The sequence below is a fragment of the Callospermophilus lateralis genome, chromosome 7 (genome assembly GCF_048772815.1).
Source record: "Callospermophilus lateralis isolate mCalLat2 chromosome 7, mCalLat2.hap1, whole genome shotgun sequence".
NCBI classification, from domain to species: Eukaryota; Metazoa; Chordata; class Mammalia; order Rodentia; family Sciuridae; genus Callospermophilus; species Callospermophilus lateralis.
In genome coordinates this window covers 109,707,044-109,734,418 of record NC_135311.1, presented here as the reverse complement: position 1 = coordinate 109,734,418, position 27,375 = coordinate 109,707,044, and the positions used below count along the sequence as shown (strand labels likewise).

Here is a 27,375-nt window from a genome sequence, read left to right as displayed (position 1 = left end):
TATATAAAAACATGGATGTGTAACCGATGTGATTCTGCAATTTGTATACGGGGTAAAAATGGGAGTTCATAACCCACTTGAATCAAATGTATGAAATCTGATATGTCAAGAGCTTTGTAATGTTTTGAACAACCAATAATAAAAAAAAAATCTACTCAACAAAGTATTTTTCCAAAATAAAGGCAAAAAAAAAAGAAAGAAAGAAAGAAAGAAAACAGGGATAGGGGAAAAATGGTCAGAAAACAAAAGCTAAGAGAATTTGCTGTCAGAGACTGCACTAAAGAAGTTATTCAAAGACGTTCTTGGGCCGGGGATAAAGCTCAGTAGTGGTAGAGTACTTGCCTAGCATTCTTGAGGCCCTGGGTTCAATCCCCAATTCTGCAAAATTTTCCCTAAAACTAAGGAAAAATGAAACAAGGTAGAAATCAATTCTTTAAAAGAATGAACAGAACTTGAATTTATAATTATATGGATAATTATAAAAGACTCATTAAAATTTTGAATTGTTTAAAAGGTATCATGGGATTTACAATACATAGACATCAAATGTATAAGAATAGCACAAAGGATGGGAGGTGGAAATGAAAGTTTTTTAGTAAGATTTTTATATTATAAGTGGAATGTTATCATTTGAAGGTAGATTTGATACATTAAAAATATATATGTAGAAAAAAAATATATATATATATGTAGGGCAGGGAATATATAGCTCAGGGGTAGAGCACTTGCCTAGCATGAGCAAGGCCCTGGTTTCAATTCCTAGTACCTAATAATAATAATAATAATAATAACAACAACAACAACAACAATAATATAAACACTAAAGTATTCATTAAAGAAAAAAAGTGAAGGGGTGGGGTTGTGGCTAAGTTGCAGAGCACTTGCCTAGCATGTGTGAAGCACTGGGTTTGATCCTCAGCACCACATAAAAAAAATAAACAAAATAAAGTAAAAAAAAAAAAAAGGAAAAAGAAAGTGAAAAGATATAAATAACTAAACAATAAAAGAGGTAAAAATGAAATACTAAAATAATCAGCATAAAGACAAAAAGAGGACAAAAAGAATCCAAAGACAAATTATATAAATAAAAATGGAAGTCTAAAACCTAACTATACTATAACTGTAATTACATTATAAAAGCATAAACTCTAAAAACCATTTAAAAGTCAGAGATGATTAGTGGACTTTGGTGGTATGTGTTTGCAGGCCCAGCTACTCCACAGGCTGAGGCAGAAAGATCACTTGAGCCCATGTGTTTAAGACCCAGGTGGGAAACACAATGAGACCCTATCTTTAAAAGAAAAAAAAATTAAAATCCAAATAAAAATCAGAGATTGCCCATCTCTATTTAAAAAGAGGCCAAAACTATATGTTGTCTGCAGTTTATAAAAACACAGACTAAAAATAGGAGGGGAAGTTTGTGTTTAGCATGCATGAGATGTATGCATGCATAAATGAATGAATGAGTGAATGAAGAGGTAAAGGAAAAGATAAACCATGCAAACATTCATCAAAAGAAAGCTTAGCTGCATTAATGGCTATATTAATATTGGGCGGAGTAGACTTTGGCATAAATATAGAAACATTTTATGACCAGAAATGTATCAATTCACCAAGAAGATATAATAATCTCAATGTGTACATATCTACCAACAGAATTTCAAAATATGTAAGGAAACATCTGACAGAAATGAAAAGAAAAACAGACAAATCCACAAATACTGATGGAGATTTCAATGTCCCTTTCTTGCTAACTGACAGAATGGTTGGACAAATCAGCCAGACTGGGGAAGACTTAATAACACTAAAAACTTAACTTTACCTAATCGATGTTGGAACTCTACACCCAACAATGGCAGAATACAAAATATGTTCTCTGATCAAAATGAAATTAAGTGAGAAATCAATAACAAAAATGTATCTGAAAGATCCCTACATATTTGTAAATTTGATAACACATTTCTCTTTTCCTTTTTTTTGGTGCTGGGATTGAATTCAGAGTCTCACACACTTTACCCCTGAACTATACCATCTCAACCCAATAACATACTTCCCATTGGTCAAAAGAAGAAATTACCAGGAAAATTATGAAATATTTCAAGATCAATACTAATTAAACACAACATATCAAAATGTGTGGAATGAAATTAAAGCAGTGCTTGAAAAAACATAATTTTAAAGGCTCATATTATAGAAAAAGAAAGATCAATCATCTCTGCTTCTACTTTAAGAATTTAGAAAAAGAAGGGAAAAATCCAAATAAATCAGAGAAAGGAAAAAAAATAAGAACAGAAATCAAGGAAACAAAAAATGAAAATCAATAGAAAATAAATTAATGATACCAAAAGTTGATCTTTGAAAAGAAAAAAGATATAAATAATCAAACTCATGAATGGAATAGAGTACATCATTACAGATCTTATGGACATTTAAAAAATAAAATAAAACTAGATTCTAAACATTTGAAATCATTCAACCTACCTCTTCAAAGGAATATTTTTCTACAGTATGAAGAGCATCTTGTGTCTCATTCCACCCTCCAATAGAATAGATGCAGTCATTGAGGGCAGCTACCCCAAGATAGGCTCTCCTGGTTCCCATTGGAGGAAGTGGAGACCAACGCTTAGAAAGTGGATCATAAACTTCAAAAGAACGAAGCTCTATTCCTTCATTGCTGATTCCCCCAATTACATAAATTAAACCTGGAAATGAAATGTTTTTGCTCAGATACTATAGAAAATAAGATAAAATGATGAAAAGTCATAGTTGTGATCTATTTGCTATGCCAATACTACATTTCATTCCAGAATTTACAATATTATTTAAAAGAAAAAAATCAAGGGGCTATGTCTGTGGCTGAGGTAACGCACCTGCCTGGCATGTATGAGACCCTGGGTTTGATTGTCAGCACCACATATAAATAAATGTCTATCAACAACAAAAAAAGTTAAAAAAGAAAAAATCAACTTCAGTCTAGATTATCACTTCTCACATTTGAGCATGTTACAAAAAATTAGAGATATAATTTAAAGTGACATTGAATCTTGAAGAACCCAATGATATTATAACAAAATAATTTGTCAGACAAGGATTTTCTATCTCATTGTCTGCTTGGTGATCTCAGGTTCCAGATCCAGTGCTACTACTCATAAATAAAAAAGGAAAGGGACATGGAACATCCCCCTGCAAATGGCATGCTGGGAATGACATTGTCTTCTTCAGCAAAAACCTACCTGTTGCTCAGATGGACATAAAATAGAGACTTTAATTTGGAATAGTTACATATCTAGGTAGCAGGATTAATTACTAAAGTACAATAGAATAAATTTATAGAGCTTCTCATTAAATTGACTTAAAACTAATGTTCTGACAATCCAAAATTATTTTTGAGTTATTAATCTTATTTCTCATGATCTAAACTGAGAAGCTATAAGTTATAAAAGAGTGAAATCTTAAGAAACACAGAGTGAACGTTAGTAAACTTTTAGCTCCAGTTTTGCCAGTAATGACTGATGAGAAAAGACAACTCACAACTTTGCTCATCTTCATCTTCCTTATCTATAAATTAAAAGGGTTTATGTAGACATAATTTCTAAGATCCCTCTCTAGCTCTATAATTTTAGATGGGAAGATAAAAAATATTAAATAAAAAATAATTAGAGAATACTATGATGTTAAACAATAAAATATAGTCCGATCATATAGTTTGAACATTTAAATGCTGGTAGAAATCAGAAAAGGTACAATATCCACAAAGCATAAAGAACTTGAATTGGAAACTATAGGCTGAGCTATTATACAACAATAGGAAAATTGCTTCCTGCTCCACAGATACATATAATTTGCTCTCTAACCCTAAACAGAATTGGGTTCTATTTGTCAGTGCTTGCTATCTACCTCTTAGAGTAGACAAAATAATGTCCATGCACCAAAGAAGTCTGTAGGTAGAACATGAGAGCTGTTCTTTGTTTTTTTTTTTTTTTGTTTTTTTTTTTGTGGCTATTGTTGTTCATTTATTTTTTGGTACCAGGGATTTAACTCAGGGGCACTTTACCACTAATCCATATCCCCAACCTTTTTTTTTTTTTTTTTTTTTTTAATTTTGAAACAGGTCTCTGTAAGTTACTAAGGCTGACCTCCAACTTGCAACCCTCCTGCTTTAGCCTCTGGCTAAAGGCGTCCACCACTGTGTGGGCTACAGTGAAAACTGCTTTTGATGCTATCTCCCTAACTTTAAAAAACTAACTCAGGTGTTCATGGGAGAAAATGACAATAATGGATTACATTTGAAATGCATAATCAGGTATGTCTGCCTACCTGGAATTTTTTTTAATATTTATTTTTTAGGTGTAGATGGACACAACACAATGCCTTTATTTTCATGTGGTGCTGAGGATCGAACCCGGGTCCCCCCGTGATAGGCGAGTGCTCTACTGCTGAGCCACAATCCCAGTTCCTACCTGGATATTTTAATCTAACTTTGTTTATTACAGAAAAAATCAATTGTTTTGGCAATACAGAAATAAAGATTAATAATATGAGGTAAAAGATTTATACTTCTAGTGTCAATCATTTAATACTAACAGACCCAAAATAAATCATTGTGAAGATAAAGCCCCGAACTCACATAACTTAAATACATGTGTATATATATACACAGACACACACACACACACACACACACGCACACACACACACACAAACACACATACTTCCACATATATCTTGTGGAAAAATGGTTTATAAAGTTATTACCTTGGGGCTGGGGTTGTGGCTCAGTGTTAGAGCACTCGCCTAGCACATGCAGGGCCACTGGGTTTGATCCTCAGCACCACATAAAAATAAAATAAAGGTATTGTGTCCAACTACAACTAAAAAACAAACAAAGAAAGTTATTACCTTGCATTTCACAGCACCCAAAGTAGTATCGCGATACAGCCATGTTGCCAACTACTTCCCATTTATTTTCATCAGGATCAAATCGTTCAATGGTGTTACCTATCTCAGCTCCAACCCATCCACCTGCAATCAAATAGAAAAATGTTTACTTCTGGGATAAAGGAAACTTATCTATGACAAAGACTTTAGAAAACATCTAACTACTTCAAGTTATGGATGAGTATTACATGAACCAGAGAGGTAATTTGTCCAAGATGACATGAAGTTAGAAAATGATCAAAAGCAAAACTTGGGTCTTTCACTAGGCAGTAAAACAAAGCAAAAAGTTCAACATATTGCAAAGGAAACAAGGTATTTTTCAAAGTGACCTTTTGAAATGATTTCTACAAATTCAGAATGGTTATACTAATCAAGATCAGGTCTAAACCTAATCAGAGCATACTACCTATTTAGTGTGATTTTAGGAATTTCAAAGAGGCCCTCATCCCAATAGCATTTTCTTATCATTCTCCAAATCTTGAAATTGAAAATGTTTTTTTTTTGTTATTTGAAGTATAATTACAAAATGAAAGTACTTATGGGAGTGAAAAAATATAATGGACTAAATTCACATTCAGATAACTGATATCTTTTCCAGAATAGGTTTTAATGGTGAGGTATGGAAAGAACATGAGTTCTACACAGTGAGTTAAAGAGAAAATGACAAAAAAAAAAAAAAAAAAAAAAAAAAAAAAAAAAGCCGGGGGAGACTACCATTCAGAGTGCTAGAAATGTTATATACTTAATCAAAATCATGAGATTTAGTCAGTCAGCTAGAGTGTTTCTTTGGATAGCTCATCTATATTTTATCACTATCTCCTTTTAAAACTTCATACTTAAAGAGAATAAAAAAGAAAAGTCAAAAGAAGTGATAATAGAGAAGCCCTGTAAAAACATAACAAAACAAAACCCCATACTTGACAATATTCTTCAAGTAATACAAATTTGAGAATAGGAATTAATAGTTTTGAAAGGATACACATTTTTTATTGGAGAGAAGGAACATCTATAAAGTAAGAATTCAAAATAATACTAGTTATCCTTAAACTGAACAGCATAATTACCTAAAGCATAGATAGCCCCGTAACACACACACACTCCCAAGCCACAGCGGGGGTGATTCATTGAAGCTACAGTTGTCCATTGTTTAGTAACTGGATCATAGCATTCAGTACAGTCAAAAATCATTGAATCCTTTTCACCTGGTTTAAATAAGAGACACACAACAAAAAATTTAGTAATGCTAAACCACAGAACCATAATACAATATTCAATAACATTCTGTTTTAGATAATTCAACTGTTATGTGATTTTAAAATATCATTAAATTCATTTGCTCAGCAAGCATTATTTTGAATCTACAGAACTGTCATTTAAGCCTATTTATGAAATAAAGGCAATTTTCCTATTATCTATTTCTAATTCTACCACTCAAATAATCCATGTAATTTGAGGGGTAGGTATAGAAATTGAACTCTGAGCTATATCCTGGGTCCTTTCAATTTTTTATTTTGAGACAAAGTCTCACTAAGTTGCAGAGCCTGGCCTGGAAATTGTGATCCTCCTTCTTCAGCCTCCTAAGCGGCTGGGATTACAGATATGCATCACCAGACCCAGCTAATCCATGCAATTTTGGAGGACACAATTTTTATTTTAACATTACTATATTTTTTCAAGTATTAGTTTGGGTAGCTGGTCTTGGTACAATTTGTGGCTTATAACCATAATCCTATGTAGCAACAAACAGAAAAAGAAAAATTTAAAAAACATACTACTTAAAATAGTATTTTAAAACACATTCTAAAAATTTGTCTAGGGGGATGGGGTTGTAGCTCAGTGGCAGAGTGCTCATCTAGCATGTGTGAGGTACTGGGTTCGATCCTCAGAACCACATAAAAAAAATAAATAAATAAAATAAAGGTATTGTGTCCCTACACAACTAAAAATATTAAAAGGAAAAAAAAGGTAAATCAGGGAGATGGAGGTGTTGCTCAGAGTTATAGCATGTGCTAAGTGAACATAAGCCCTGGATTTAATCCCCACCACCACAAAAATAAATTAATAAATGAATATTATAAAATTTTAAATTAAGGCACACCTAAATAAATAAAGAAATGTATTATGTTCATGAATTATATATCAATGTAAACATGATAATTATGCTTACTGAATATAACTGCTAGTTGAGCACCTAATATATGCCAGATAAAGAAAAGCTCAAAAAATTGTTCTTGGTTAAGAACATCACAACCACCTGAGCTGACAAGAATCAATTAGCAAATACTATAACGGTAAATAGTGAAGTTCTACATAATCACACTGTCAAGTGCTCTGGGAGTCCTGGGAAGATAACCATATTCTGATCCTCTGAATTCACTCAGGATGGAGACAAAAAATATTTATTGCTGATGAACTTTTTTTTTTTTTTTGGTACCAGAGATTGAACCCAGGGGTGCTTAACCACTAAGCGACATCCTCAGCCCTTTTTTTTTTTTATTAATTTATTTTTATTTAGAGACAGGGTCTCACTGATTTGCTTAGGGTCTCACTAAGTTACTGAAGCTGGCTTTGAATTCACAATCCTCCTGCCTCAGTGTCCTGAGTCACTGGCATTATAAGCATGAACCACTGCATCCAGCTAATGGACTTCTTACCTATGTTTAAAAAAAACACAAAAGCAAGCCAGGAGCAGTGGTGCACACCTGTAATCCCAGCAGCTGTCAGAGAGTTCAAAACCAGCCTCAACAAATTAGGGAGGCCCTAAGGAACTCAGTGAGAACCTGTCTCCAAATAAAATTCAAAAAAATTACATGGATTGTTTGAGTGGTAGAATTAGAAATAGATAATAGGAATGTAGCTCAGTGGGTAAGCACCCCTGAATTTAATCCCCAGAACCAAAAAAAAAAAAAAAAAAAGAAAGAAAGAAAAGAAAGAAAAAAACACAAAAACAAAATCATGATCAGAGGTCCAGTTTCTAAATAAACACATTGTTTTTTTCTAACTGGTAGAATAATAGTACAAATTTAAAAACAGAGGTCATGCAATATTTCTCAAACATGAGTTCTATAATAAGAGCAAATTTATCATTCTGTTTAAAAGAATGAATATTTGAGTAAGTTTTACATCATCTTTCTTTTATAACTGAGAAAACTAAAACAATTAAACTAGAACTCAGGTAACTTTTCCAAGAAAAAGGCAAGAGGGACAGTGCAGTTAAACATGAGGGGAAGATGGGCTGGGGATGTGGCTCAAGCCGTAGCACACTCGCCTGGCATGCATGGGGCGCTGGGTTCGATCCTCAACACCACATAAAAATAAATAAAAATATTATGTCAAAGAAAATGGACCCCCCCCCCAAAAAAAAAAAAACAAAAAAAAACAACCACATGAAGGGAAGAATGGTAGGAGTGAGATTTAAGAGATTGAGAGCTAGACAGAAACCAGATATTATGTAGGGCCCTTGAAGGATATTATAGATTGGTTTTGATCTTAAGAGTAAACAGGAAAGGGCACAATAGCCCATGCCTGGTAATCCCAGCAACTTGGGAGGTGGAGAAAGCAAGTTCAAGGCTACTATGGGCAACATAGCAAAACTGTCTCAAAATAAAATAAAAGAATGTGATGGACATTATTTTCTAGGTACATGTATGACTACACATATGGTACAATGCTACATCATGTACAGAGAAATGAAGAGCTGTACTGCAATTGTGTACAATGAATCAAAATGCATTCTGTTGTCATAGATACCTAATTAAAATAAATAAATAAACTTATAAAAAAATAAAAAGGGATAGGGATGTACTCAGTTGTAGAATGCTCCTGGGTTCAATTCCAGTGCTGGGGGGCCTGGGGTGGGGAAGTGAACAGGAAGCCATTTCAGAGTATGGCAATGACATGATCAGACCTGAATGTTAGAAGAACATCATAGGCCATAATGTATAGAATAGATTTAGAGAAACAAAAATAGAATCAGGAAAAATAAGGTATTATACTATACTAATGAAGAAGGTATACCTTTCTATATTTTGGAGAATTGGATAGGGGTTATAAAAGAAAGAATGGTATCAAGTATGACTGAAGTTTTGTCCTAAGTCACTAGGTAAATCATGGTTACAATTTATAGATGGCAAACCCTGGGAAAGAAACAGACTTAAGACCTGAGGAAATCAGAGTTTAGTTTAGACAAGTTAAGTCTGAAGTGCACATTAGACATATAAGTAAAGTTCAAATAGATGGCTTATTACATTTTGTTCATAAAATACGTGGCTTATTACATTTTATAAACAATTTTTTTTTTTATTAAAACCAAACCTAAGTATTCTGTTTTGTTAAAAAAATCACAGGATCTGTCTGATATGAATCATTCAACAACTTGTGTTTTCTTTCTTTGATCAATTCAATAAAATATATTTGGGGGCTGGTGAATATAGCTCAGTAGGTAGAGTGCTTGCCTCACATGCACAAGGGTTCGATCCCCAGCACCACACAAAAAAAATTTTTTATAGAGTATAACTATATCTATGTATATCACATAGCACCTAGCATTTATATATAAGACATATATAAGAATGCAGTGAACTAGGGGCTGAGGAGAGAGGATAGTACCAAAAAAATGTAGCCAACTAGATTAATAAGTGAAATAAGGCATTTTTATTATTACCTCCAATAGCATAGACCATCCCTCCCAGAACTGCAACTCCCAGTCCACATCGAGCTTGATGAAGTGAAGACACTGTGGTCCAGTACTGGCTAAAAGTGTCAAAACGTTCTACACAGCTGAGAGCTCTGCTATCACTCCAGCGCCCCCCCTGCAACCTCGTATATCCACCTAAACAAAAGAAAAAAAGGAAGTAAACAGAAAATTCTTTACTACTCAATATGAGAATAACAGTAATGAGGAAAATTTAGCCATCTACCTCTAAACATTTAGTATAACTATTGTATACCAAGAAATAAATGCATTATTTATGTTGCCATATATAAAAAATAACATACAAATATATTATTCTTTTTTTTTTTTTTAAATATTTATTTATTTATTTATTTTAGTTTTCGGTGGACACAACATCTTTGTTTGCATGTGGTGCTGAGGATCGAACCCGGGCTGCACGCATGCCAGGCGAGCGTGTTACCGCTTGAGCCACATCCCCAGCCCCCAAATATATTATTCTTAAATGTGCCAAGCCCTGAAAGACTATGGCTTAAATGCAAGGAGAAGGTCTGATGATAACAGTCTGATGATAACAGAATGTTAGATAAAATGTAAATCTAGGGGCTGAGTTGTGGCTCAGTGGTAGAGCACTCACCTAGCACATGAGAGGCCCTGGGTTTGATCCTCAGCACCATATAAAAATAAATAAATAAAATAAAGGTATTGTGTCCGACTACAACTAAAAAATAAATATTAAATACATATGTATATAAAAAATCTAGGCACTGATTATCTATTTAGTTAGAAAGTTTCACTATGACTTCTATTAGTGTCTTTTTCAATTAAAAATAGTAGATTGAAATCCTTGTTTTGATTGCACATCCCATCAGTAAAAAATTATAGTATGCATTCCAATGGTGAAAATTTACATATTACATATAAAATATATGCAATTATAAATTATATCATATATAAAGCACTTACATAAACACTATATCATATATATTGATCTGGAAACCATTTCACCTTACATATCAAAAATTTATCAGGTTTAATGCTTTTAAATTAAAAATGAAAAGAAATTTTAGTATGCTCCTTGGGTATTCTGATAAATCATGCTGCACCTGACACTTTGGAGACCATTGATTTTTTTGTACCAATGACTAAAATAGTTCAAAAATTTGAGATTTATTCTCTACATTTTTTACTTGAATTCAAAATTTCAAATTTTAAAGCAATGTTTCTTTAGTCAGTCATTTGATAACTGGCTAATCTAAGAGCCCAAACATTCAGATCACAGAATAACAGATGACAAATTAAGTAGCTATGTATTTTTAAAAATGTTTACTATGCTACACAAATATAATTTATAAATCTGTAACCTGAATGTGAAATTAAATATTACATATTTAATTACATATTATGACATGTATATTAAAAACAAAAGTATTAAAAAGTTTTGCTTCTGAAAATAAAGATAATTTCTATTACTTTTTTAAAGGTCCTCACCTACTGCATACAGGTACTTTCTTGCTTTCTTCCGAGGTCGGATCTTAGATGTCTGCAGAAAACTACAAAACTTGTTCTCTTTGGGAGATTTACATACCTCACAGTACTCTTTCAAAAGTGTTTGCAGTGCAACACGAAGATTAAAATCAGTTACTCCTAGAGCAATATTTAAAAAGACAATATTTCAAATAACTCTTAAATGCTATCAAAAGGCACATTTCTATAAATAAAACACATTTTGTACTCAAATCATCATCAAACGATGGCATGTGTTCCCTTCAATATCAAATATTATTTTTCTCATTGCTACTGAGGAATATACTTTCTTTAAATCAAAAAATTGTTTTAAAAATATGCTCACAATATTAGTTTGAAAACTCATGTATAAGGATTTCCAAATAAAAATGAAAAAGTGTAAGGGGATCAAAACTATCTTAAAAAATAGTAAAAAAAAAAAAAATCTAATTTTCAACCTAATAACAAAAGATACAAAATTATGTTATAAATTTTAAAAAACGATAGGCAAAACAGGAAACAAAAATTCTGGTGGAATGAGGACCATTTCTCTAAAACACTCTTGAGTATGACTGGGCAGGTTGTCCCTTCTTAAGGGTGCTTAGCTGAGGTAAACAGAGGATGAAAATCAATCTGTCTTCTTTTGCCAACTTTTAAGACCTAGCCCCAATAAAAGAGCACTGTTTTCTAATTTGCACAAAGTACTATATATGCTAATAAGGGACTGTCTCTTAGTTTGTTTCTATTTCCCTAGCTTTATCTCTACATCCCACAAGAATTTTGAGGAAAGGTCAAATAATAAACTCTGGAGAATTCCCACCAATAATTAAAAATTTGGAGAAAGGATGAACAATGAAAAAGCAAAATTCAGAAGAAAGTTGAGGAAACTAAACCATTAAAAGAAAAAGTCTTAGCTGGAGGTATAGCTTAGGAATGAAATGTTTGCCTAGCAGGCACCAGAACCTGGGCTGGATCTCCAGCATGGTGGGGTTCTTTACAGGACCATACTCTTGGAATACATTTCTAGGTAGGTTAAGTAGGCCTTGATTCAAGACCAATAATAAGACCGAAATAGTGTGAAGTGGCTGCCAATTCTGTCTCAAAGCATCTCTGAGCCTGCTGAATATGCAACAAGAGCAAAGCTCTACCCTCCCGAGCTGAAAACATTTATGGAAGAGAAGTTATCATTGAAAATAAATGGTGGCAGACATGTCCAAGGAATATTGTGGGGATTTGACCCTTTCATGAATCTTGTGATAGATGAGGATGGAGATGGCAACTAGTGGGGAACAGAACAACAATGGAATGGTGATAATACTAGGAAATAGAATCATCATGTTAGAAGTCTTGGAATGAGTATTAAAAAAAATGGCTGTTTAGCAGAGAAATCCATGACCCTTTTCCAAAAGGCCTATTTAAAACTAGGATGTAAAAATCAGGGCATGTATATTTTCATATTAAGCTTTTTGTTAAATAAAATTTGGTGGGGGGTACCAAGGATTGAACTCAGGGGCACTCAACCACTGAGCCACATCTCCAGCCCTATTTTGTATTTTATTAGAGACAGGGTCTCACTGAGTTACTTAGCCCTTGCCATTGCTGAGGCTAGCTTTGAACTGGAAATCCTCTTGCCTCAGTCTCCCAAGCCGCTAGGATTACAGGCATGTGCCACCACACTCGGTGGAAGAAAACCTGGTGGAGATCATCAAATTTATTTAAATACAGAGATAATGGCATAGAACTAAGGGAATCATGATTGCAAATACCTATATAAATAAAGGCTATAAACCTTGACCGAGAGAGTAAGAGAGAAGAAAAATAAAAATGCTAAGTACCTCATTTTTCTTACCAGAGTTTGATAACTGTTTTAATATGGAACTATGGGGCTGGGATTGTACTCAGTGGTAGAGTGCTTCCCTAGTATGCGTGAAGCACTGGGTTCGATCCCCAGCACCACATAAAAATAAAAAAAAATATTTAAAAAATATTTAAATGTGGGCTGGGGTCGTGGCTCAGTGGTAGAGTGCTTGCCTCACATGTGTGAGGCACTGGGTTTGATTCTCAGCACCACATATAAATAAATAAAATAAAGGTCCATCAACAACTAAAAAAAATTTTAAAAAATATGGAACTATGCTTTCATCTTTAAATAATTTTGCCCTTAATTTCATATGAACCTTTAAGATTATTTCTTGAGATGAAGAAATACTTATTGGAAATTAATTATTGCTTCTATTTCTTCTTTTGTTAATTTTTAGTGAAATTAAACTAAATTTTTATATTATAAACAGTATATATAAAAGAATTCTCTTTTTAAAAATTTTTTTGTAGTTGATGATGGACAGAATGCCTTTATTTTATTTGTTTATTTTTATGTGGTGCTAAGGATCGATCCTAGGATTGATGTGGTATTAAGGATCAAACCTAGTGTGCCTCTTCACACATGCTAGGCAAGTGCTCTACCACTGAGCTACAGCCCCAGCCCAGGATTCTTATTCTTGTTACCTTTTAGTGAAATTTAACTAAATTTTTATATTATAAATGGTATATGTACCATGATTCTTATTCTTACTAAAATTTTTTTCTAAAGACCATCCAAAGAACTACCTATCATCAATCCTCCTCTATATCACATATTTCCTATATATGAATTAAAACTGGCTATTTCTAAAGAACAGACTTTTAGTGACTTATTGTTTTACATTTTAGTGCTAGGGATCAAACCCAGGACCTTGCTCTTGCATGCATTTTACCATTGAGCCTTTTTATACACGTGTGTGTGTGTGTGTGTGTGTGTGTATAAAAAATATATATTGTGTATTTTTTTAAAGAGAGAGAGAGAGAGAGAGAGAGAGAGAGAATATGAATCTTTTTTGTAGATGGACACAACACAATGCCTTTATTTTTATGTGGTGCTGAGAATCGAACCCGGGTCCCGCTCATTCTGGGTGAGCGCTCTACCGCTGAGCCACAATTCCAGCCCCTATATTATGTATTATTATAACACACACACACACACACACACACACACACACACACTTTATTTTGAGATAGGTTATCTCTAAGTTGCCCTGTGGTCTCAAACTTGCAATCCTCTTGCATCAGCCTTCAGAGTTGCTAGGATTATAACTGTGAGCCACTGCACCCAGCTCCTGTTTGTTGCTTTTTATATATTTGTATTACCTACACTTTTTATAATAAGCATATGCCACAAATTAGGCGGAAAAGTCTACACATTCACATAATGTAATTTAATTACTTAGGTTAAGTATTTTGCTCCTTCTCTGAATTTTGTGGTGGAGTCGTCTTGTTTTTCTCTAATAGATTACCCATATTTTCTAAAATATAACCAAAGTTTCGAAGTTGAAAAATATTAATGTTGACTTTTAAAAAATCCTCAATTTCAGCCCAGCATGCAGGTGCATGCCTGTAATCCCAGCAACTCCAGAGGCTGAAGCAAGAGGATCACAAGTGAAAGACCAACCTGGGCACTTAGTGATACCCTGTGTCAAAACTTAAAAATTAACAGGGCTGCAGATGTAGCTGAGTAGTGAACCCAGGTAGTGTCCCTGGGTTCAATTTCCTGCACAACACACACACACACACACACACACACACACACTCCACAATTTACTTCTCCCTGACACATTGAAGATTTTTCCTCCAGTAAAATACCTTCATATGATAACTACTGGGCCTGCTTAAAAAACAGTGGAAGAGCCCAGTACGATGATGTATGCTTATACTCCCACTGGCTCAGGAGACTGAGGCAGGAGGATTGCAAGTTCGAGGACAGCCTCAGTAACTTAATAAGACCCTAAGTAACTTAGGAAGACTCTGAATTGAAATGAAAAATAAAAAGGGCTGGGGATGTATCTCAATAGTAAAGCACCGATGGGTTCAAACTCTAGTACTAAAAACAAAACAAAACAGTGGTAGACTTAATTTTAATCACAAAAAGCTGTAGGAAAACAAGCCCCAATATGGGTAACCCTGCCTTGCTCCTAGCAAAGGAATTTCCCCTTAGCAGTCTGTATCCTGGGCACTTGAGAAAAGCCAACCCAGACAAAAAAAACCTTTATCCATTCCTAAATTTTCACATGACTCATACAAAAGTATGTATGGGTAATTCCTCTCCCTTGTTTTAGCATTTAAATACAGCCAGTCCTCATTAATTAAGGAGTCCCTATTTGTGAATAACCCCTACTCACTAAAAAGTATTTTAACCCCCAAATTAATATTTGGAGTACTTTTGTAGTTGTTCATCGACATGTGCAGAATGGCAAAAAATTTGAATCATCTCATATGTACTTTCTGGATGAGATTGAAGAAGGATTCACTCTGCCTTGTTATTACAGCTCTTAGAATGTAAATAAGCACCTTTTTCAGTCACTTTAGGCCATGTTTTTTGCAATTTTTTTCCTTTTTGTTGATTTTGCTGTTTAAAATAGTCCCCAGCTCTAGTACTCAAGTACTATGTAGTATTCCTATGTGCACCAAGGCTATTATGAGCCTCACAGGGAAAACATAGTTGGCTCTGCATATCTGTTGGTTCTATATCATGTATTCAACCAATGGCAGATAAAAATAATTGGGAAAAATATTATCTGTACTAAACATGTACAGACTTTCTTCTTGTCATTATTCCCTACACAAAACAGTACAATAACTATATAGCATTTGCATTATATAGAGAGATGATATAAAATACATGGAAGGATTGTGTTGGTCATATGAAAATACCATTTATATAAAGGGCTTAAGCATGTGTGGATTTGTGTATCCTTGGGGGTTCAGGAACCAATTTACCAAGGAATCTGAGGGTAGACTATTTGTATTAGGCAAGCTTCATTGAGGAATAAGTTATAGTGCTTGGTCATGAGTTCAATGTTAATAAATCAACAATATGTGTTAAGGTATTTTTAGATTAAAATACACATAAAATAAAGCTTCGTATTGATTGGAGAACAAAAATGTTGTGACTAGAGGCTTGTAGGAAGCTAACCCCATATATCATCTAGGAGAAATAGCTCGATATTTGTTAATTTAGTGTTTGTGGTAGGAAGCTAACCCCATATATCATCTAGGAGAAATAGCTCGATATTTGTTAATTTAGTGTTTGTGGCAACTGTATAGGAAATAACTATTGCAAGTAACAATTAACACTATATGTATAATAAAAAATATCACTCAAAAAAAAAAAAACCTACAAAATTCTCTTAACACTGCCAAGAGTGGAGAAAAACTAGCAATTATTCAAAATAATTTCTTCACAGAATTACAACTTTGATGCTTACTAGTGCTATTTAATTTGTAGGAAGATCATCTGTAATTGTTACAACCTAATGTTTTAATGCATGAGGACAGTAAAAGTATCAAATCTTTAAAATATAAAGAACTTTTTAAAAAGAAATTTAAATTTTTTAATATCTCTAATATACAGATTAAAACCCATTTTATGCTATGGTGCAAATATTTTCAGAAAGAAGTTTAGCATTGGGCCTGGGAATACAGCTCAATGGAACAGCACTTGCCTAACATGTATAAGGTCCAAGGTTCAATCCCCAGCAAAGGGGGGGCGGGGATTAGAATTTAAAGCTGATTCAAAGGCTACTCAGAGGCTATGATATTATATCAATATAAAATTCATTTTATAGTGAGAGGCATTTATTCAGTTTTGCTTTTGTTTTTAATATAAGCATTTTCCTTAAATATTAAGATTTGCTGAAAATTTCAGAATGGCAAAAGGAAATCTTATCTTGAAATAATTAGTACCATCAACAATAGCAGATCAGTGTTAGTTTTGTCAGTAACTTTATAACACTAATCTGTTTTATTAATTTCAGAAAAAGATATATAAGAATTTCATTAAAATAGGGAATAGAAATATCAAAATACTGTCTACTCACCAAAGTTGTAACTTACATAATTTCAATAGATGTGTTACTGAATCAAAAAATGAAAACACTATCACATTTCAGAGAAAAAGCCATTTGATGATCAATTAATTTGATAGACAGTGAGAAAGTTACCTTCTATATACTTTAAAAGTCTCTGAGGAGGTAATAAAGGGAATCGAATTGGGTCCAGCACTTCTACCACATGTTTTCTTCTCTTTCCCAGATCCTTCAGAATCCATTGCATTGCAGCTAAGAAGACCTGATATTCATCCTCAATGCTAAGCTCTTCACTTCGTAATATTTTGATCAGCTGATCTTTTGTAAGTGCCAGGAACTCTTCCCCATTATGAACCTCCAAGAAATGGACATGGATGTAGTTTTCTGTGAATTCCAAAAGATCATGGCAGGCAATTTGCTCAGAGAACTGAAAGATTCCAATGCAGTTCAATGGATCAACTTGTCCTTTGAGAAATTCACAGCAAAGATTAACAACTTCAGTTAATTGTAGCATGTCTGCTGCGACAATCAACTCCTGAACATTGTTCACAGCTATGTTCACTATACCTGGGGAAGTAGGGAGACAAAATAGCCAATAAGATAAAAACATTTGATTTACCATTCTCAAAAAATATTTCACTTGACTACATTAAGAGTTTAATGCCAGGGGGGCTGGGGTTATAGCTCAGTAGTAGAGCACTTGCCTAACGTGTGAGGCATTGGGTTTGATCTTCAGCACCACATAAAAACAAATAAATAAAATAAAGGTTAAATTCTACAAAAAAGAGTTTATTGTTTGCAAAATAAAAGTTTAGTAAAAAGGCAACAAAGGATTTTTGGAATGAGCATAAAACTTAAAATAAAAATGATATTAACATTTTGGAATACTTATAATGAACCACAGTATTAATTCCTTCATACACTTATTTAACGTTCACTATGACTCAAAATGGCAAGTATCATTTTTATTATTATTGTACTAAGGAAACAGAATCAGAAAGTTTAAGTAACTTTCCCCCATCTTAAATGGCTAAGCAAGTTACATCTAAATCCATGTTTTTGGTTTGTTGGTTTCCTTTGGATTTTACAGTACTGGGAATCAAGTCCAGTGCCTACCATATACTAGGAAAGTGTTCTACATCCCCAGTCCTTTTTAAAAAGTTTAATTTTGAGGGATGGAGTTGTGGCTCAGTGGTAGAGCACTTGCCTAGCATGTGTGAGGCCCTGGGTTAGATTCTCAGCACTGCATATAAATAAATGAGTAAAATAAAGGTCCGTCAACATCTAAAAAAATATTTAAAAATAAAAAAAAAGTTTAATTTTGGGATGGGGATGTGGCTCAAGCAGTAACACACTCTCCTGGCATGTGTGGGGCGCTGGGTTCGATCCTTAGCACCACATAAAAATGAAATGGGGATGTTGTGTCCACGAAAACTAAAAACATAATATTAAAAAAATAGTTTAATTTTGAGATAGGGTCTTGATAAATTGCACAGTCTGGCCTCAAAAAAATTTTTAATGTTTTATTAATTGTAGATGGACACAACACCTTTATTTTTACTTATTTGTTTTTATGTGGTGCTGAAGATTGAACCCAGTGCCTTACATGTACGAGGCAAGCACTCCACCACTGAGCCACAACTCCAGCCCATGGCCTCAAATTTTTGATCCTTCTGCTTCAGCCTCCTGAGTAGCTGGGATTATAGGCCAGCACCACTGTGTTCGGCTAAAGTACATTCTTTTCACATAAACATACAGGTATGTAACAAACATCACTAAGGAACTAGGGAAAGTAAGATAAAGGCTTTATCATCAATTGTTATTTTTTGGTGGGGGGGAGGTACCAGGGTTTGAACTCAGGGACACTCGACCATTGAACCACATCCCCAGCCCTATTTTGTATTTTATTTAGAGACTCGGTCTCACTGAGTTGATTAGCACCTCACAGTTGCTGAAGCTGGCTCTGAACTCTCAATCCTCCTGCCTCAGCCTCCTGAGCCGCTGTGATTACAGGCGTGTGCCACAGCGCCTGGCTCTTGATCTTCAATTATGATAAAATGTTTTAAATTACATAATGACTTTGGGAGGACATCAAAGAGCTAATTATATTTAATAGGGGACAGAAATCACTGTAATTATCCTACATAATAAGAATAAACTCTTGGGGCTGGGGTTGTGGCTCAGTGGTAGAGTGCTTGCCTACCATGTGTGAGGCACTGCGTTCAATCCTCAGCACCACATAAATAAATAAATAAATAAATAAATAAATAAATAAATAAATGTTATTTTAAAAAGTTAAAAAAAAAAGAATAAACTCTCCATTCCATCTCACACTTTCCTTTTACTTTATGCCTTTTATTATAATCACTTCATTAAACTTTTTGTCCAAAGTTTGTTTTCCTGATTAGATTTATAAAGTCTGTCAAGGCAAGGCTTGCCCCCTCTGTATTCCTAATGCTCAAAACATATTAGATGCTCATAATTTTTTTTTTTTTAATGAGCTGGGCATGGTGGCACATGGCTGTAATTCCAGCAGCTTGGGAGGCTGAAGCAGGAGGATTGTAAATTCAAAGCCAGCCTCTGCAACTTAGCAAGATCCTGTCTCCACAAATAAAAATGGCTGGGAATGTAGTGTGGTGGTAAAGCATCCCTGGGTTCAATCCCTTGGTACCAAAAAAAAAAAAAAAAAAAAAAATTTAATGAAAGAATGGACAAATAGGGGCTGGGGTTGTGGCTCAGTGATAGAGCACTGGCCTAGCATGGGGAGGCACTGGGTTTGATTTTCAGCACCACATACAAATAAATAAAATAAAGGTCCATCAAAAACTAAAAAAAAAATTTTTTTAAAAAATGGCCAAATAGATTAAGGTGAAAGGAAGGATATGGCTCAATGAATGCAAGCTGAAATTTTCCAAAAGTATAAAAAATTAAATCCAGCAAGTCGGGGGAGTCGGTGGTAGGGGCTACAGAGAAAACTGAGGTTAGACTACTGGAATGAATGGGAATTCACTGCAAATTTGGATAAGATCAGATCATGGGTTTCGATGTAAGAGAACTGAATGACTACTATTAGATAGATAATCCCAAGAGTTGCTTGAGAGTAAGAAAAGAATGCCCTTCAACTTAACAGAACTTTATAGTTTACTAAGGACTTTCATGTTTGCTAAAATTTATCTCATTCAACCTTTACATGAACTATAAAGTGCTATGATCTCCACTTTACAAATAAAGAAAAAGAGATACTCACAGGATTATTTGTATTTTGTAAGCACCTAACCTGCACAACTATAAAGCTCTGTTAAGGCAGAGACTTTGTCTCATGTACTGTCATATTCCAGCGCCTAACTCAAAAATGGATTCAATAGATATTTGTTAAAAGAATGAATGAATGATTGACTAATGTTAAATGAAATGTCTAGTATCACACAGTTAATTAGTGCCATAGTTAGATCTCAATCCCAAGTCAGTAGACTCCAAGTGAAGTGCATAAAAATCTAAGATGAGAAATACACATTAAGACACCTTAGGGCTGGGATTGTGGCTCAGCAGTAGAGCATTTGCCTAGCATGGGTGGGACCCGGGTTTGATCCTCAGCACCACATAAAAATAAAGGCATTGTGTTGTGTCCATCTACACCTAAGAAATAAATATTTAAAAAAAGACACCTTAGAATTGTGAATGGTTAGTAAAGAAAGAGAGATCAAAGGAGAGATAAACTGAATAATAGATTTGCTGTCCCCACATGCCAAAATAAGAAATGGTATTACAATGAAAATAAAAGAACATTATTGTAAGAACTAATTGTGTCAAAGACTACAAATTTCCCTGTCTCAATACATTTTAATTTCATCCTTACTAAGAGAAACTTGATTTCGTTTTGGGTGGCAACTATGCCCTGCTGAAAACTGCAGATAGATATGAAATGTTAAATGAATATGACCCTCAGCATACAGGCAGTAGTTGTTAGGAAGACTACCAGAAAAAATTTTAAAAACATAGATTCATATGGCAGACCCTTTTGTCTTTCTCCCTTCCTCCCTCCTAGCTGGAGGTTAGTGAGTAAGAGAGTGGAAACTATAACCTATAGACAATGGAGCAAAATATTAGAATATTTGGACACTAGGGGCTGGGGTTGTAGCTCAGTGGTAAAGTGCTTGCCTAGCAAGTGTGAAACACTGGGTTCAATCCTCAGTACTACATAAAAATAAATAAATAAAATAAAGGTATGGTGTCCATCTACAACTAAAAAAATTTTTTTTAAAAATATTTGGACACTAATAATATTATAAAGCCACCACACCAGGCTTGGAATGCCTACCATGTATTCATTTTTGTGGAAAAATAAACTCCTATATTAGCAAGCTATTTTATGTCTATTTCCAGCAGCTAAATGCTGTTGGAAATAACTGGTAACTGATTTTACCTCAAATGTCAATCCTCCACAATATTATTTTACCCCAATGTGCTCGATAGCTTTTAGTTCTTGGCGGACCACCTTTAACTTCTTTGATGGAAGTGCTCATCACCAGCAATATGGTGATGAAGCCATGAATGAAAATTTTTTCCACTAAATATCTTATTGCTACAGTCAGACAACAGAAGCAGAATAGACAACTTCTGATATTTCTTCTGTTTTTATATTGTTCAATACTAATTCCATAGATTAATTTGGGTTGATTCATTTTTTTTTTCCAAATAAATGAAGCAGGAAGAATTTAGAAAGGAGTTTAATTAGCCTATACAAGTCATTTGGAGTAATGAGTTCAAGAATCCCTCAATGTAAGAACTGCACTGTTTTTAGCAAATAAAAGATAATTAATTATAGTCCCCAAATTAAGATTATCATTGTTTTTCTGAAATTTTCCAAAAAAGGAATATGAAACAATACAGAGAAAATAAATCTTTTTGTCACTTTGTATATTTAAATGCCATGCATGAAAAAAACAATACTTTGTTTATCTTGTACAAAGTAGTCTCTTGAACAGCACAGTAAACAGCATTGGTGGCACATACCTGTAATCACAGTGACTTGGAGGCTGAATCAGGAGGATTGCAAATTTGAGTCCAGCCTCAACAACTTGGAAAGGCCCTAAGCAACTTAGCAAGAAGACCCTGTCTTAAAATAAAAAAAACTAAAAGGTGCTGGGGGTGTAGCTCAGTGGTTAAGCACCCTGGGTTCAATCAAAAATGAAAAAAAAAAAAAGGAGAAGAGCATAGTATATTGTCAAAACTAACCCAAATAAACAGGTTTTGTTTTCAAACTTTTTTTTTCCTGATTTTAAGAGTAATATATATTCACTGTGGAAAAAACTTTTAAACAGAAAAGCATAAAAATAAAAGGAAAATCACACATTTTCCATCACAGACACACTGTATTAACACTTCAGTGTATTTCTTTCAACTTTTTTTCCTATGCATATGAATGTTGCATATCATTTAAGACTATATATAGTTCTTATATGCATTTTTTAATATCATAGAAATGCTTCAAAATGTTTTAAAAATAAGTTTTAACTAAAATAATGCATGCTGATTATAAACAGTTTGGGGGGGAAGGGTAAAATAAGAATATTTGCATATTCAACCACCTGTTGATAAACACTATCAACATTCTAATCTCTTTCTCATGCACACAACTTTTTTTTTGCAAAATTTAGGTTGCATTTATATTCTCATTTTTTTCATTTAGTATATTATAAACTTTCTCCCATGAAACCATATTTTTGTAGATTTTCATCAGGTTCTAAGAAATAGTCCATTACACACACACACACACACACACACACACACACACACCATGATTTATTTAACTGCACAACCCACTGAGAGACAATTACACTGCATCCAATTATATATTTTTATAAATAATGTCACAATAAAATTGTGGTTCACACACACACAAAAATGTGGTTCACAAATATTTGCCTGCATCATTAGTTAATTCCTTAGGATTCCTAGAAAAGGAGTATTGGGTCAAAATATAAGAACTTTTGCTGGACATGGTGTGTAACTATGGTCCTCAATACTCAAGAAGATAAGGCAGAATGACCACTTGAGTCTGAGAATTAAGGCCAGCCTGGATAACAAAGTGAGATCTCACCTAAAAAAAAACAAAACAAAAAAAAAAACTTTTTGAAGTTTACTAAGTTACCTTCCATATAAGTTAGATAGACTTCTGTTCCTATCACAGAGTATGAGTGATTGTATCATTCTTCACTCAAAGCAACAGGCTCATGTAACATACCTGTGTAAATGAAATCCAGAAGTAACTGAAAGATTCCAGCTTCAATTCCTAGAATCTGCACAACATCTTTTGAGGACTCTCTCATTCCTCCAGTGAACAAAGCTGCAAAGTATGGACTACTGGCAGCCAAAACTAGTCGATGAACATTAAAAGTTTCCTTCCCAACTTGCAATTGCACATCACAAAAATGCTGTCCATTTCTCATTTTATTGATCTGGGCCAAGATGAGTTGAGCATGTTTGTCTGATGAAAATGGATTATCACCAGCCTTGGAATGGCCTTCATTCGCCATAATGATCGCAGATTAATTAAAAGGACTATTGCCCATAGTCTGCTCTTACCCTGAAAAACAAAATACAAAGAGATCAAAAACATGTTTTTGTATTTAAAATTCCTTAAGCTTATAATTTACTTAGGGATATCAAATACACATGAATCAAACAGGACTAAATCTTGTGGTACTACTTCTAATACAGTTTCAGAGAAGAGAATAAATAATGGGTGCTAAAACATTTGGAGCTATCTCACAGAAGAAATGGAACCTGAACTGGATACTAAAAGATAAACAGCATTTAAAGTATGAGGAGAGTTCATATGCTCCTCTGGGTAAAGAAAATAAGGCACAATCGCAAAGTTTTTGCACACTGCAGTAAGGAAGCACACATCACAGCCAGAATGAACTTTCAAAAATAAATTATGATCATGGCTGGGGTTGTGGCTCAGTGGTAGAGCATTCGCCTAGCACATGTGAGGCACTGGGTTTGAACCTCAGCATCACATAAAAATAAATTAATAAGGGCTGGGTTTGTGGCTCAGTGGTAGAGCACTTGCCTAGCATGTGTGAGGCCCTGGGTTCAACCTTCAGTACCACATATAAATAAATAAAGGTACTGGGTCAACCTACAACTTAAAAAAAGTAATAATAATAATAAAAATGAGGGGCTGGGGTTGTAGCTCAGTAGTTGAGTACTTGCCTCGCATGTGGGAGGAACTGGGTTTGATTCTCAGCACCACATAAAATAAATAAATAAATGAATAAATAAAATAAAGGTAATGCATCCATCTACAACCAAGACAGAAAGAAAGAGCTTTAAAAAAATAAAATAAAACATTGTGATCAGTCCAAATGTCTACTTAAAATTCTTCAATTTGTTTGCTTCCCTTAACACACAAAAGTCTTTCTGGATCTTTGTGGTAATCTAGCCTATGTTCAAATATAACTTTCTACAGGAAGCCTTCCCTGTCCCTCACCCCTCTGGGTTTGGTGATCACCTTAAGCTTACACCTATTTTATAGCCCTTGTCTCACTCTATCTTGTCAGATACCCTAACATTCTAATCCCAACACACACACACACACACACACACACACACAGAGTTTTTTGAAAGAGGGTCCCTTAAGGGTAGGGAAGGACTACCTTTCATAGCTCTAGTACCTATCTCAACATATATTAGCTTTTCAAATGTTTGTTAAACAATTGAGAAATACAATGAGAAATAATAACTTAGATTGGTTTTTGTTTACTTTAGCTTCTTTACATACTAATTGTAATTCTCACAATAATTAAGAAGTGGGGGGAAAAAAGACAATCTTATCTAAGATGAGAGAGAAGGAAATTTCATTAAGCTCAAAGTTTTCGCAGAGATACAGTTTTAGTATAATGACAGTTTCATCTGAATCCAGGTGGTCTGACTCTAAGTCCATGGCTTTTTCCACCATATCACATTACAAAGAATTTATTAGCCTACGTTATAGAGAAAGGGCCTTGAAACCCAAGCACAGAAATTTAGACCTGAATTTTCATAGATTTAACAAAAATAAGCATGAACAACAGCCATATTTCAGAACTGTATGGTTTTTCAGAGGCAGGATCTAAGAGATAACAAACTTCTATTAAACAGTGTTAGAGGGGCTGGGGCTCAGTGGTTGAACACTTGCCTAGCAAGTGTGAGGCATTGAGTTTGATCCTCAGCATCACATAAAAATAAATAAATAAAGATATTGGATATTGTGTCCATCTACAACTAAAAAATATTTAAAAAAAACGGTGTTAGAGATTCAGGAATGAGAATCTAAGGGATAAATCCAAATTACTTTTTAGAATAAAGAAATCATAATATCTTCTAATATAAGAGATATGGAAAGAAAGCAGAAAGGAAACCTAAAATGACTAAGGTTTTATAATTTAGGTAGCAAGGAGAATTCAAAGTAAGATTGAAAGAAATGATTGGGCTGACATTAGGTAAAATAGTTTCATTTATAGTATCCAGTCAAGCTTATCAAAGTTAAAATAACTAAGCCAATTATCATGACTATCTAGGAATTAACTTATTGAAAAATTTGAATGGTTCTAAGGTAGCTGCTAAAACTTCACATCAGCATGTACATTTTCTTTAATTGTAGATGGATAAAATACTTTTTATTAATTATTAATTTTTATTTGATGCTGAGGATTGAACCCAGTGACTCACCCTTGCTAGGCAAGCACTCCACTACTAAGCCACAACCCCAGCCCCAGCATGTACATTTAATTAACATATACAAATTCAACTAGCGGATGTTGTTAAACATGACGTTTTCAATCTTTTCTCTGGTTTCAGATTTCTCCCTGTCAGCAGATTTTGAACCCCAGTGGTTCAGCTACAGGGTAACCCCTTCATCCCCTACTTAAAGCATCAAGCACAGCCACTCAATTAAAATGTTGCCTCCTGCTACCAGAAAGAGTGCTGAATAACCCACTCTGGTAGCATACAGCAGAAATCCTAGTTTATTACTACGTTCTTAGTATCTGCTGATACTATCCTGCTGCCAGTGGAGTCCCTCATTCCAAAAGGTGGCAGGCGGGGTGATCCTATTTCCAAAGGAAAAGAGCAGGATCCTGGGACATTGCAGAGGGATGTAAGACCATGCCTCAAGCGACCCAAACTTGAAAGACAGATTATTGAGAAGTAAAGACCTGTGTTTACTGGCCTTGGATGCACGTAGAGAGTATCTGGAAGCTGCTTCAGCAAACGGTGTCAGAAAGAATTCTGGACTGTCGGAGAAGAGGGTAGATGGTGGGCGAGAAAAGGAAGGAGGGAGAGAAAGAAAAACCAGAAAAACAAAACTAAGGTTCTAAGTGCTTGGCGTGGGGGCCGGACCTATAGAACTACCCATAACCTCCTGCAACACTAAAGGTGGACACTCAATCCGCAGCTTCCGAAAGGGCAGGCAAGGGATCTCAAACGACTGAGGGGACAGCAGGGCAGCCAGGGACATGGCCCCTTTTTTTCCAGTGCAGCGGGGAGAGCAGAGGCCTCAGCTTTCCAGATAAGAGGACGCTCCAGTGAGGGCGAAAACACTGCCAGAGGTACGCCTGAGGCGACAGGACAGGAGAAGAGAAACCAGTTCCAGAGCTCCTCTCTGTCTAGTCCTCCCGGGTCCTCAGAGTCGGACACAGCCGGACACAGCAGAAGAGGAAGTTCCCAGACCCATCACAGTCGCACCGCGGACGCAGGCCCTTCTTACCCACCGCTCCCCCTTCCCGCCGGCGCCCGCTCAGGCCCTGCGCGCGCAGTCGTGACCCGCACAGGCGCGGAGAGGGCGGGGGAAAACCCGGCGGGGTGACGGGGTGGTGCGGTCCCCGGTGGGCTGGAAGCCAGGCCCGGCCGGGTGAAGCGTCTGCGGAGCTTGGCGGGCCTGGCTTTTCTCTGCGCGTGCGCCGGGTTCTTCCGCTCGCGCCGTAAGCCCCGTTGTGGCCCTGGGACTGGGCTCGCCTCCTCCGGGGCGCGCGGCCGGGTGGCAAGCCTGTCCTCCTGCTGGCTGGGGTTGGCCCGCTCGCCCTTTCCATTCCGACCACGCTCTGGATTCCTGTGGCGTCCCAGTCAGAACGCGGACCTCAGGGTTGCCAGATAGAAATTGTGCCTCTCGACCCGTCTCAGATTATTTTCTGAGCTCTGCTTGTCTGAGCCCGGCACTGAAGGAATTACTTGAGGGAATGGAGAACTCCGAACGCCTAGTTTTGTTTTTTTTTTTTTTTCACTGTTGAACCTCATAGTCTGTCATATTAGTGACTTTTAAACTTTTTTTTAAATCCCAGTCCATGGTGCACAAAACAGATTTATATCAAATCCAATATA

The 27,375-nt window shown here is 35.1% G+C and overlaps 1 protein-coding gene and 1 pseudogene across 6 annotated transcripts in view; one reads left to right on the top strand and one right to left on the bottom strand.

Moving 5' to 3' along the window:
- The window catches only part of Ipp (intracisternal A particle-promoted polypeptide), a 37,744-nt gene extending 10,819 nt beyond the window's left edge, over positions 1–26,925 (bottom strand). The window contains exons 1-9 of one of the 6 annotated variants that reach the window (XM_076860511.1): positions 26,769–26,925; positions 24,232–24,320; positions 23,258–23,599; positions 17,149–17,580; positions 11,102–11,257; positions 9,602–9,769; positions 6,003–6,140; positions 4,900–5,022; positions 2,482–2,702 (exon numbers count right to left, since the gene is read on the bottom strand). In XM_076860511.1, the coding sequence (XP_076716626.1) occupies positions 2,482–2,702; positions 4,900–5,022; positions 6,003–6,140; positions 9,602–9,769; positions 11,102–11,257; positions 17,149–17,580; positions 23,258–23,549 (1,530 nt within the window). In that variant the 5' untranslated portion in view covers positions 23,550–23,599; positions 24,232–24,320; positions 26,769–26,925. The other 5 variants (XM_076860513.1, XM_076860512.1, XM_076860515.1 and 2 more) reach the window with 5 other exon arrangements.
- On the top strand, positions 12,259–12,472 carry LOC143405083 (small nuclear ribonucleoprotein G pseudogene; annotated as a pseudogene).
- Positions 26,926–27,375: the final 450 nt, after the last annotated feature.